The 10,570-nt window shown below is 37.5% G+C and overlaps 1 protein-coding gene across 2 annotated transcripts; it reads right to left on the bottom strand.

Moving 5' to 3' along the window:
* Nucleotides 1–922: 922 nt before the first annotated feature.
* On the bottom strand, nt 923–9,986 carry LOC103710407 (26S proteasome regulatory subunit 6A homolog). Of its 2 annotated transcripts, XR_604620.4 has the most exons (11): nt 9,807–9,986; nt 9,539–9,655; nt 8,877–8,984; nt 8,044–8,235; nt 7,607–7,798; nt 5,401–5,519; nt 4,238–4,325; nt 2,287–2,406; nt 2,030–2,170; nt 1,344–1,457; nt 928–1,140 (listed from the first exon to the last, which is right to left on the bottom strand). XR_604620.4 is itself a non-coding variant. In XM_008796103.4 (10 exons), the coding sequence occupies exons 1-10, from the start codon at nt 9,921–9,923 to the stop codon at nt 1,063–1,065; spliced, it is 1,272 nt and encodes a 423-aa protein (XP_008794325.1). In that variant the 5' UTR covers nt 9,924–9,986; the 3' UTR covers nt 923–1,062. The 2 variants fall into 2 exon arrangements, 1 of the variants encoding a protein (XP_008794325.1); XM_008796103.4 differs by lacking the exon at nt 1,344–1,457 and having other exon boundaries at nt 923–1,140.
* Between the last annotated feature and the right edge of the window lie 584 nt (nt 9,987–10,570).

The following is a 10,570-nucleotide window of genomic DNA, read 5'->3' as shown; positions in this document are numbered from 1 at the left end:
CAGGGCATTTGATCTCACTTAAGTGGGATGTGGTTGTACTTTTTTAAGTCTGCTGACCTAAATGTCATCTTTAAATTGAGTGAAGGTGATTAACTTTTTAATGTCATGTTTAGCTTCAGGGCGGAAAACGATAGCATTCACTAAGAACTAATCTACTGCGACCAAGTTGCAGGGCAATCGGTCGGCTCCTGCCACCAAATAGTCGGTTTTTAGCCCTTTTTTCCAATAGCTTCTCAGGATATCTTGTTCAACGCCAGAAACGTCCATCTGGAGCCTAGCCATAGAACACTAGTTAAAGTAGTGTCGGGCAATATAACCTTCAAAAGCGAGTCCCACGGATGCTTAGATCTTCACTAGGAGGACCATCTGAAATGTGGTCAATTATCAGCACACTTGTACTAATTCCCTCTCAAAATTTACCATCATCATCTTGGCTATCGGAGGTCACAAGGTAATGTCCGGTCAGCAACAATGCTCATTTTCGCTGGCTCACACACGCTAGATCTAAATGTTGATCGCTTATCAGAGATCTTTAGACGGGCATTCTTCTAACCAGCTGGCTGCTTTGGGTCAAGGAGACAGTTGATTAAAATACTATTAAGAAAAATATTACGCTATCCAGGAGATTGCAAAGTGAAACTGATAAACAAACGCGATTTGCTAGTTCCCTAATTCCCTAAAATGCACACAATCAAGGTTCACATTAAACTATGCGTTCATCAGTGACTTATCTACTTGAGTTGTCGGTTTTGCTGGTGAGTCCCAAATATGAATTAGTGACCTTTTGCATTGAGACAGCACCAACAATCATTTCTGGTCATTGAAGGTGGTTCTCCAGAATGGAACGACAATCTGAGACCTGTCTCGAACAAATGAATGTTCTGAAAGTGTGTCGCCTGATCCTGATAACTTGGTAAAGTACAAAGCAAGAAAACATTTGCTGATGCATCATGATATATTGATAAAATATATTCTAAACAAAGAGTGTTGGAGAAAAATGAGAATTAATATTTTCAGCATATAACTTCAATTCAACTACATTACAAGCTCATATGCTAAGTATTAAGCATAATAATTCAAACTGGCTTTCTTCTTGGCTTGGACTTGGATTATCCCTTCATTGAAATCTTCATGCATCACCTGAATTTTTTTTAAAAAAAAAAAAGAAAGAAAAGAAAATATTGTAAGTTGATTATTGTTCTGATAACAATAGAAACAACATAAAAAGACGCTATTTGAGCAGTATTGTAGTTATGGGTGGTATTGGGCTCTCCTAAATGGATTATGGGTGCATTTGAATCTTTAAACATAGTAAATCCAACGGAAAGTAGTGTGATCATTACATTGAACCATAGAGGTAAACAGACAAAAGTTCGCCCCGCCATGGATTCAAGTGCCAGTGGCACGGGGTGTGCCAGCCACAGGCCATGTCACAGTGCCACCACACATGTTGCTTGCTGAACAAATAGATAAATAAATTAACCCTGTTTAAAAATATTTATAAAGATATACAACATGCCATGCCCACCCATGCTGGGTGTCCGCACTATCTTTGGCATGGTGTGTGCCTGCCAGCAAAGATCTCACCAGAGGCTGGCACTTGAAACCATGACTCTATTGCATAAGATATCCATGGTCATAACACAGGAAGAGGAATTTCCTGAAGAAAGTATTATGTTTATAGCCATTCTATGGATGCATGCACAAGTAAAATGACCCGGCTTTGTAATAAATTTAATGCATTTAAAAAGAATTGAACCAAAACTACACAAACACAAGAAAAACAATGACATGGGACAAGACATCTTAGCAAAAGTTAGTACACACACGGTGAAAACAGGGAACATAATGTGCAATGGTGGGGGACTGCCTGCCATTTCATTGTGAAACTAGAGTTCATAATTAGCCATGCCTAATATTATGCTATCTTATTCCCAAATCAACACCATGATAAGTTTTCCCACAAAAAAAAAAAAGAATTACTAAAGTGACATAGTATGAACCAAGTATGTAGGGACAAGATTAGGACCTCAGTTGCATCTCGTCGCAGAGCGAGCATGCCAGCTTCTACACAAACTGCCTTCAATTGTGCCCCATTGAAATCATCTGTTGATCGAGCCAGCTCTTCGAAGTTGACATCAGGGTGTACATTCATTTTCCTCGAGTGGATCTAAATTTCAACAGCACAAAAAAGAAAGAGAGAGAGCTTAATTTCTACCGGAGCATGCATTAGTTATACGCAAATGCGCGCGCACATGTATTGAGGAACAGACAAGTTATGGCCACCTGCAATATCCGAGCTCTTGCTTCTTCAGTTGGATGAGGGAACTCAATTTTGCGATCTAAACGACCAGAACGCATAAGAGCAGGATCAAGAATGTCAGCACGATTTGTTGCTGCTATAACCTGTAAAGATCATAAAAAAAAAAAAAGCAAAAACATTCTTGTCAAGACAGTAAAATAGAACCAATAATGTTTGCTGATACTACATAGTTGCTAGTCCATGAGAACATAGATCTAAACCAATGTGAAGCCTTACAGTTCAGAGATAAACTAATAGAAGCATCTAATTCCATCACTCTTGAAGTATTTTATCTTAACAATGGCCAAAGCAAAGGCAACAAGAGCAGATTATTGTTTAACAAAAAAAAAAAAAGAGGAGGTGCATAAGAGTGGTCTGAAGTCTCGTGTACAGAATAACATAAAAAACCACAAAGATGGGCACTACAAGTGCACCCCTTTTTTTGGTACCTAGTGGAGCATGGACCTTAAGAAAAGAAACCCTGACTATAGCAAAACTGGACTACATTTGCTTTTGTTTGAACCAAATATGCAAGAGATACTAGTCAACTTGATTCCATAAGCAATATAAGGAAAGCCTGGACTTCCAAATTTAAACACATCAATCTAAGTTGTTTGAAATAGGAGAGATGCTAGAAAAGCATTATGAACTTAACAGAATACACATCTTTGTTTTCAATGGACACTCAAGAAGTTACTGTTTCTTAGAGAAAAATTACCAACTTGAATACCCCATGGCAACAAATATATATCCCATTAATTCCTTATTTTCTAAGATCCACGATCCGCTATAAAACAACTGCTTCAGCCAAGTCATAGCCAATAATTTTCATGTTATTTAACTTGGAAAAAGTGGACACAAGTGGCTTAATATACATGCGCACATCTCTTTACCTATTTGCCAATTCATACAGCTGCCGGATCAAATAGAGATAAATGTCCATGAACTGAAAATGTTTTCAATATCACAAGGGGCACAGCATAGAACACCACCTTTCTCCTCTTCATGCACATCTCATTACTTATTGGCATGCCCTTTCAAGAATTGTTTATTGGTAGATCAAATAATGATTAGCATCAGAAAACTCAAATTGCTTCAAGGATCCAGGACATAAAAGCATTTACCTATTTACAGATTCCTACATACTGTAGATCAAGTAGATATGGATCTCCAAAAACTGAAGTCCTTTGCGGTATAGGACCTGGCTCTGAAAACCAGAACATGGAGTGCAGCAAAAGAAACTGGCTTCCTGTTTATGCACATATCCCATTACCTATTGGTAGATATCATGCCCTACCAGATCATTTGGAACAGAATATAGAAGTACAAGGTTCCTTCTAAATTATCATACATACTAGAATTAGGTTCCCTTGCCTATAAGCTCCATTTTCAGATTCATTGAAAAAGGTAGGAAGCAGCCATGATTAGCATAAGTTCTCAAATGTACAGCAGGCTTCTACAAAATTAGAGAAACAATCATGCTTGAGGCAGTGGAAATAATGTTATGCAACAGTTGATTTTTCTTTAAAAAAACTCGAGAATATCATTTAAAAATTAACAGAAGAAACAAAGTTGTTAAACAGTCAATTTTTGTTGTTTGTACAGCATAAATTAATTATCATAAATTAAAAAGAAGAAATTAATTTATGTCTGACACCAGGAGAGGGGAGGAGGGATGAAGTTAAGGATTTCAGGAGATTTTTCCTAACAATTGACCAGAAGGTTTTGAAACCAAATACAATGTTGTCTAAACATTAGAGGACAAAAGGAGAGCATGATTATATATGCAGGACTGCTAAAAATACATAAAATGAAATCTGGGAAATTATAAGCCATATTGAATGTTAAAGAACAATGTAAGTCATGTTATTCATTCTCAAATTTTAAACATGCAGGAAACTTTATAATACCAAATAAAAGAGAGTATATACTAACCTTTATTCGATCATCACTGCTAAAACCATCAAGCTGATTAAGTAATTCCAACATTGTCCGTTGCACTTCCCTATCTCCACTTACTTCACTGTGGTAGGATGGCACAGATAGAACACATTTAGTACCATGAAATTATGAATAGATCTGGTACTCTCTGTTTGCAATCCATTTTTTAGCATCTTTCAGCAATGTAGTACACTTTACAAATATAGGTGTCTTATTTGAACAGTGCACTCTGAAGTGCTAATTTCCAGTTCATGGAAAGCAGATCCTAATGTATTTAGCATGGAAATTTGAATTTCCTCATGGGAAGAAAACTAGGTCAATGTGATGCCATGCATCATATAAGCTACTTAAATATGTAATGTAGGACATATCTCATCCCCACAGATAAGTAATGCTTTCTGGGAAGTTCAAATAATGCTTTTTTTCTTTTTTTAAAGAATGAAAAACGAGATTTTGGGATCCAAGAAAACCTATTTGATACTTGTGAGGAAGGAAAAAACTAAACTTGCTTGAACTGGTTATTCAGCATTGTATAGGCATGAAGAGTGACAACATGTAAAACTGACCATGATTGAAGGTATAAATAAGTATTATTGAATCATATAGCAGATATGGTTGCAAAAAATATTTAAATAATGCTTGCTCATTTTTGTGAGAAACAATATCAACCCACACAATAAGAAAAGGAGAGGGGTAAGGGGGATATGCAAGAGATGTACAACGAGCTAGGGCAAAGGAAATAACTAAGGAGAATAATGTTGTACGGACCACCGAATTGGTAATCTTGCTATGACAACCGACAAAAATTGGCTACAGCAACCCACAAAAGCAGCTAAATGGATACAATAAATATTAGACACATTAATATTGATAACTTCAGCATTATAAGACCTCTCTCATAAGAGCAAGATTATGCTCATTGCAAAATGAGTTCATCAATAATTCTGCATGATAGAATCACTTGATATGCTGTTAACTTCAAGGAAGAAAAGTCACTAGGCTGTTCACATGCGATACAAAACAGGGTAACACTCTCCAAAGGACTTATAACAAGCTTGGACTACTAAAGAATGATTTACAACTTCTACCTGTATGAATAAATGAGAGGAACCACATGCATATATGATGGTACATCATAAAGTGGGAACATGGCATACCTATCAAATCGCTTGGTTCCGATTGCATCAATCTCATCTATAAAAATTATACAGGGAGATTTTTCCTTCGCAAGCTGAAAGGCATCACGAACAAGTTTTGCACCATCACCAATAAACATCTGAATATTTCCAAAAAGAAACTAGTCAGTTTCACATGCTATGAATGATGCAAAAAAAAAAACATTGAATCATTCTCTCTCATAACTTCAAACAATTGTAATCAATTTTTCTGCATCAATTTATAGTTTCTCATAGAAAAGAATATCATGCAATGAGTAGAATAACTTATGAAGAACACATGTCATATGAGTTGCAAAGGACGAGCAAGAACCCAGTCTACCAGATGTACCTAAAGTTATCTTCATTAACATCTAATATCTAATTTCATTTCCTTGACAAGATGATGAAGCTCTATCCTTGTAATTTTTTCCCCTTATATTACCCCAACTTAAAATACATAATCTTTTAGATGTTATCTGTAACACCTGGGCCACTTCAGGCCCATGAATCCAGCCCAACTGGCTTGAGCTTGGACCTAGACCAAACCCAGGCTCCCCATCACTGCCCTCTCTTTTCCCCCTTCGCGTGCAAACCTCAAACCCCATCGCCCTCGTCTTTCTTCTTCTTCTCTCACCAAGCACCAACACCCCCACTTAACAGCCTCCAGCTCCTATTTCGCAGTCAGTCCAAACACCATCCCATCGATGACCTCTCTCTCTCTCTCTCTCTCTCTCCCCCCCCCTCCCTCCCCCTCTCTCTTTCTTCCATCTCACCATTTTGTGCATACAATTGGTAAGAAATCCCTCTCCATATCTCTCCCCCTTTTTATTGTGGTTTCGCTCTCTCTCTAATTTAAACCTAATGTGGGTTTTTATGTATTTAAGGAGACGAGACCACCACATTGGTTGTGTGTAGATTGGATTCAAGGCCCAGCTTCTAGCCAAAAGCTGAGGTAATTTCTAGCCCTAATGCCAATATTATTTGATGGATTAATGTGGTTTCAGGGTGAATTTACGAAAACCTAGGTCTAGGTCTATGTCGTTGGTTACCTCTGGCGAGTTTCTAGTGACACAGCATATTCCTTTGAAGCCCTCATATTCAAGAGTTTCCAAAAAGACCGATATCATAATTTTTCCAGATGTATTTTGATAGTTGAGGGCTATTATGCTGTAGGAAAAGCCTACAACTAAATCGATGGGGTCCATCGGGATCATTCAGTTTCCAAAATTAGCCATAAATTAGCTCTCCTATTTATTTAAAAATATTTTTCACTAAGTTTCATCATTTTTGGAGCTTTATTTTATTAATTATGAATATTTGCATGAAAGTTTGGAGGTTAATTGAATTAAGGGATAATATAGATCTTGATTAGGTACTTAGACCTATTAAAGAACTCAAGAGACTATAGTTTGATGTTTAAATTGTTGTATTTGTTAGGTATTAGAGAGAATTTGTTTTGAGTGGAGGAAGTCTTTGTTGGACTTAGCGTGTTCAGTAAGTAACCTTGTACCTAAAATGGAGTTGCAACTCCATCCTTTCTAAAGCATGTATTTGTTAACCATTTTATAAAAAATTTGAAATGGAATAACTGTTGTATTTGTGTGATGCTTTATCCTCTAAAATATTGTACCTTGTATTTTTTTTAGAAGTACTTATGTAATTTGTAATATCTCATGATTTGAAGAATATTGTTATGAAGAACTCCATTCCAGAATTACTTGCTTTAATTTCCATCAAATTGCATTTATGTCAATTAGTTTGTAAATACTTTTGAAATTTGTATTTTAACTTGAAAAAACATTTTTTTTCAAATATAATAATAAGAGATCTGATGTGATATCTCCAGGTGGCAATTTTTCTTTAAGCACAATAAAAGTGATGCTAGCACATAAAGAAATGATGTAAATAAGGCACACCAAGTAATTAACAATAAACTAACGACCTATTTTTCAAATAAGAACTCACAAAGAAAATCGCATTTCGTCGATATGTGTCATTCAACAATCAATTAACATACGGCATTGCATAAGAAACAACTTCAAGAAATGCATGGTCGCTATGACTTAAAGAGGAACGAACTGGTGAAGCTCTTGGACAGTTTCTTTGGTGCAAAAGATGGGAACAGAAGTAGATTTATAAGCATAAATAAATAGCAACAAGAAATAGCAGAATGAGACTGCAAGCATTTTTGAGTTTTCATAATAACCTGAACAAGTTGAGGTCCTGCTAGCTTCAGAAAAGTAGCATTTGTCTGCGCTGCACAGGCACGAGCCATCAGTGTCTTCCCTGTTCCAGGAGGTCCATACAAAAGCACCCCTTTAGGTGGACGAATCCCTAATTTCTGAAACCGGTCTTTGTGCGTCATTGGCAGCACAATTGCTTCAACTAGTTCTTGGATCTACAGAAATAAACAGAAGCATTTAAGTGGAAGATACAGAAAGGAAATAAGAGTAAGAATTTCTTAATTAACAACAACCTTAGGGAGGATTCCAACAAGTCCAGCATATCTATAGAATCAAAAATTACCAAAATTTAATTTGAAAAGTAGAATACCAATCAGCAGTTTTTGTGGTTGAATTTCATTAAAAACATTAACAAAATAAAATAAAATAACTTATACCTACATCACGGAGGTAGAATTACCTGCTTCTCGAGACCACCAATATCATTGTAATCTTCAGTTGGCTTTTCATCAACCTCCATTGCCTTCACTCGTGAGTCATATTCAGAAGGAAGGGTGTCCAAGATTAGGTAGCTGTCCTTGTTAACCCCAACCAAATCTCCAGGCTTAAGCTTATCAGGGTCAACTAACCCAACAACGGGAAGGAAGATAGTCTGAAATCAGATAAGAAACAGAAAGAAATTGTTACCAATACTTGATCACCTAATTACGTACATATGGGCATAAGGTTTTTAGTTAACAAGGGGCATCAGAATCCAAGGTCATGCCAACTACAAAAATCAGCACTTCAGAATATAGAGAAGGTTGCAATCCGAGAACGAGTTTCTATCAGTAAAAGCAGTAGAAAGTAGTGGAGGAAAGAAAACAATCATAGCTATTATTTTAAAAGTCCAAGTATCAATAACTACAGATAACAGCAGGGTAGTAAGACTAAATGACACAGAACCTAGTGTGCACATTGTCACAATTATATATTGAAAGACCAAAAACAATGAGGACAACAGTTCCATCATCAAGGTTATGCTTTTTTCTTGGATTCAAAGGGCCCAATTGAATATTGAAACAAACGTTTATTTACACCAAAATGTTTGTGACTCTTTAGTGTCAGAATGGAAGGCAACTTGATCAACCAAATGATTGCCATCAGAAGTCAGTTAACTTTAAATAGCTTTTGCCAAGACCGCTTGACATTTCAACATTCAGGTCTACATTTAGATATCCAGATGAAGCAATAGGTATGCTCAAGCAAGGGAAAAATAAGCAAACTATGGATAAATGAGGACTTCTAGCTTACTTGTCGTGTAGAAGTTTTTAGAACCACACATTTTCCCTTTCTCTGCGAGTCTAGATCAACATTTGCACCATCTTCCTCAGCCTCATCTTCTGGATTCATCTCCAAAATCTAAAGAAATCAAGAAGGTCAGTTGAAAGAAAGGAAGAAAGAATGATAGGATTAATCATAAGGCATGTAACATGAAAAGGTAAATGTCATAAAATGCTGAGCTTAAACTGCTTCCATCCTTCAAACCACTAATAACATATAAGTGGAAGCCCCCATTGCCTTGGTGAAATATCTTTGAATCTAATCATAAAATTTCTGAAAGCACCATCAAAGACTTTATCTTATCACGCCGACAAGGAGGGGTTACAAACCCTAGAACCTACAAAACTGCTGCCCCGGAACTTGGACGTTGAACAACATGATAAAGCATTGCACAGGAAATATTATAGGTCAAGAAAAAAATCTGACGAAATCCATACTTCTTTTCTTGCCCTTTTTTGACGTTAAAGTTCCCGGATTGAATTGATTAGATTTTAGATACTTGGTTGAGAAAGTTAACACGCTAGCTAGATAATATTCTCTCTCAAGAAAAAAGAAGAAAAAAAAGAAAGAAAAGGGAAATCAAACGCTCGGAGAGGAAGGAGGGGGGTTTGGTGGGAAGCAGAGAAGAGTACCTCGACGATGTTACCAACGAGGTAAGGGAGTTGCTTGTTTAGTTTGATTTTTTCCTGGTTCTCCTTGATCTTTTCCTTAAAGGACTCCAACTCGAGATTCGTCCTCTGCAACTCATCCTGCCGCAGATCCCAGAAGAAATCAAGATCAAAACAAATTCTAATCAATCGCTGAAAGAGCGTGACAGGAGATAGGAATGAGGAAAAGAGATGGGGAGAAGAAACCCTAGATTGATTTGGGAAAAGGACGGGATCTTGATAAGGGTTTTACCTTGAGGATCCGGACCTCGTTGTCGAGGAGGCGAGAGGCCCTGACGATGTCGTCGGTGGTCATAGAAGCCAGTTGATCGTCTTCAAAACTGGAGTCCTCCGTCATTGCTGAAGCCATTGGAGAAGAGTGAGGCGGAAAGAGGACAGAAACGAGGGACGGTGCGGACTCTTTATCAGCGAGACGAACCTTACATAGCAAATAAACCCTGGATTCGACAGCCAAAGTGCCAACCGTATGAGCCACAAAGTAACGTCGGCACGATAATTGCCGACTTTTGTTTATAAAGATTGCAATAACAACAGCAGATCTGGGACCCAATCGGGGTTCTAGTTGTAAAGTGATCAGGAGATGCTGACTTCACTTTCTTCCTTTCTTCTTCTTTTTTTTTTTTTTTTTTTTGGTACAATGATTGCTCGGCATTTGGCGTAGGTGCAACCAGTAGAATAAAAAAAAAACTATCACTCAATATTGGAGGAATAATCTCCTGGTCAGTCGAAAAGATCTCTCCTGAATGCTGGGTAGTATAGGAAATGACCCAATCGGCGGCCCCGTTCGCCTTCCGATACACGTGTACAGCCCGAAAAGTGCTGCAGCTCTCTACCATTCGTCGAAGATCGCGAAGCAAGGGGTTGCCATCTCTTTCCTTTTCTCCTCCTAAATCTAATCGATTACCATCGCAGAATTCCCTTCGAGAAGGATGCATTCCGCCCTCAGCACTCTTCTTGCATAGAAGATGCCTTTCCAAGCTGCCCTGAGCTCCGTCC

This window comes from Phoenix dactylifera, chromosome 7 (assembly GCF_009389715.1).
Source record: "Phoenix dactylifera cultivar Barhee BC4 chromosome 7, palm_55x_up_171113_PBpolish2nd_filt_p, whole genome shotgun sequence".
In the NCBI taxonomy this organism is placed as follows: domain Eukaryota; kingdom Viridiplantae; phylum Streptophyta; class Magnoliopsida; order Arecales; family Arecaceae; genus Phoenix; species Phoenix dactylifera.
Note: the sequence above shows the minus strand (reverse complement) of the source record. Positions and strands in the feature narration are given on the sequence as shown.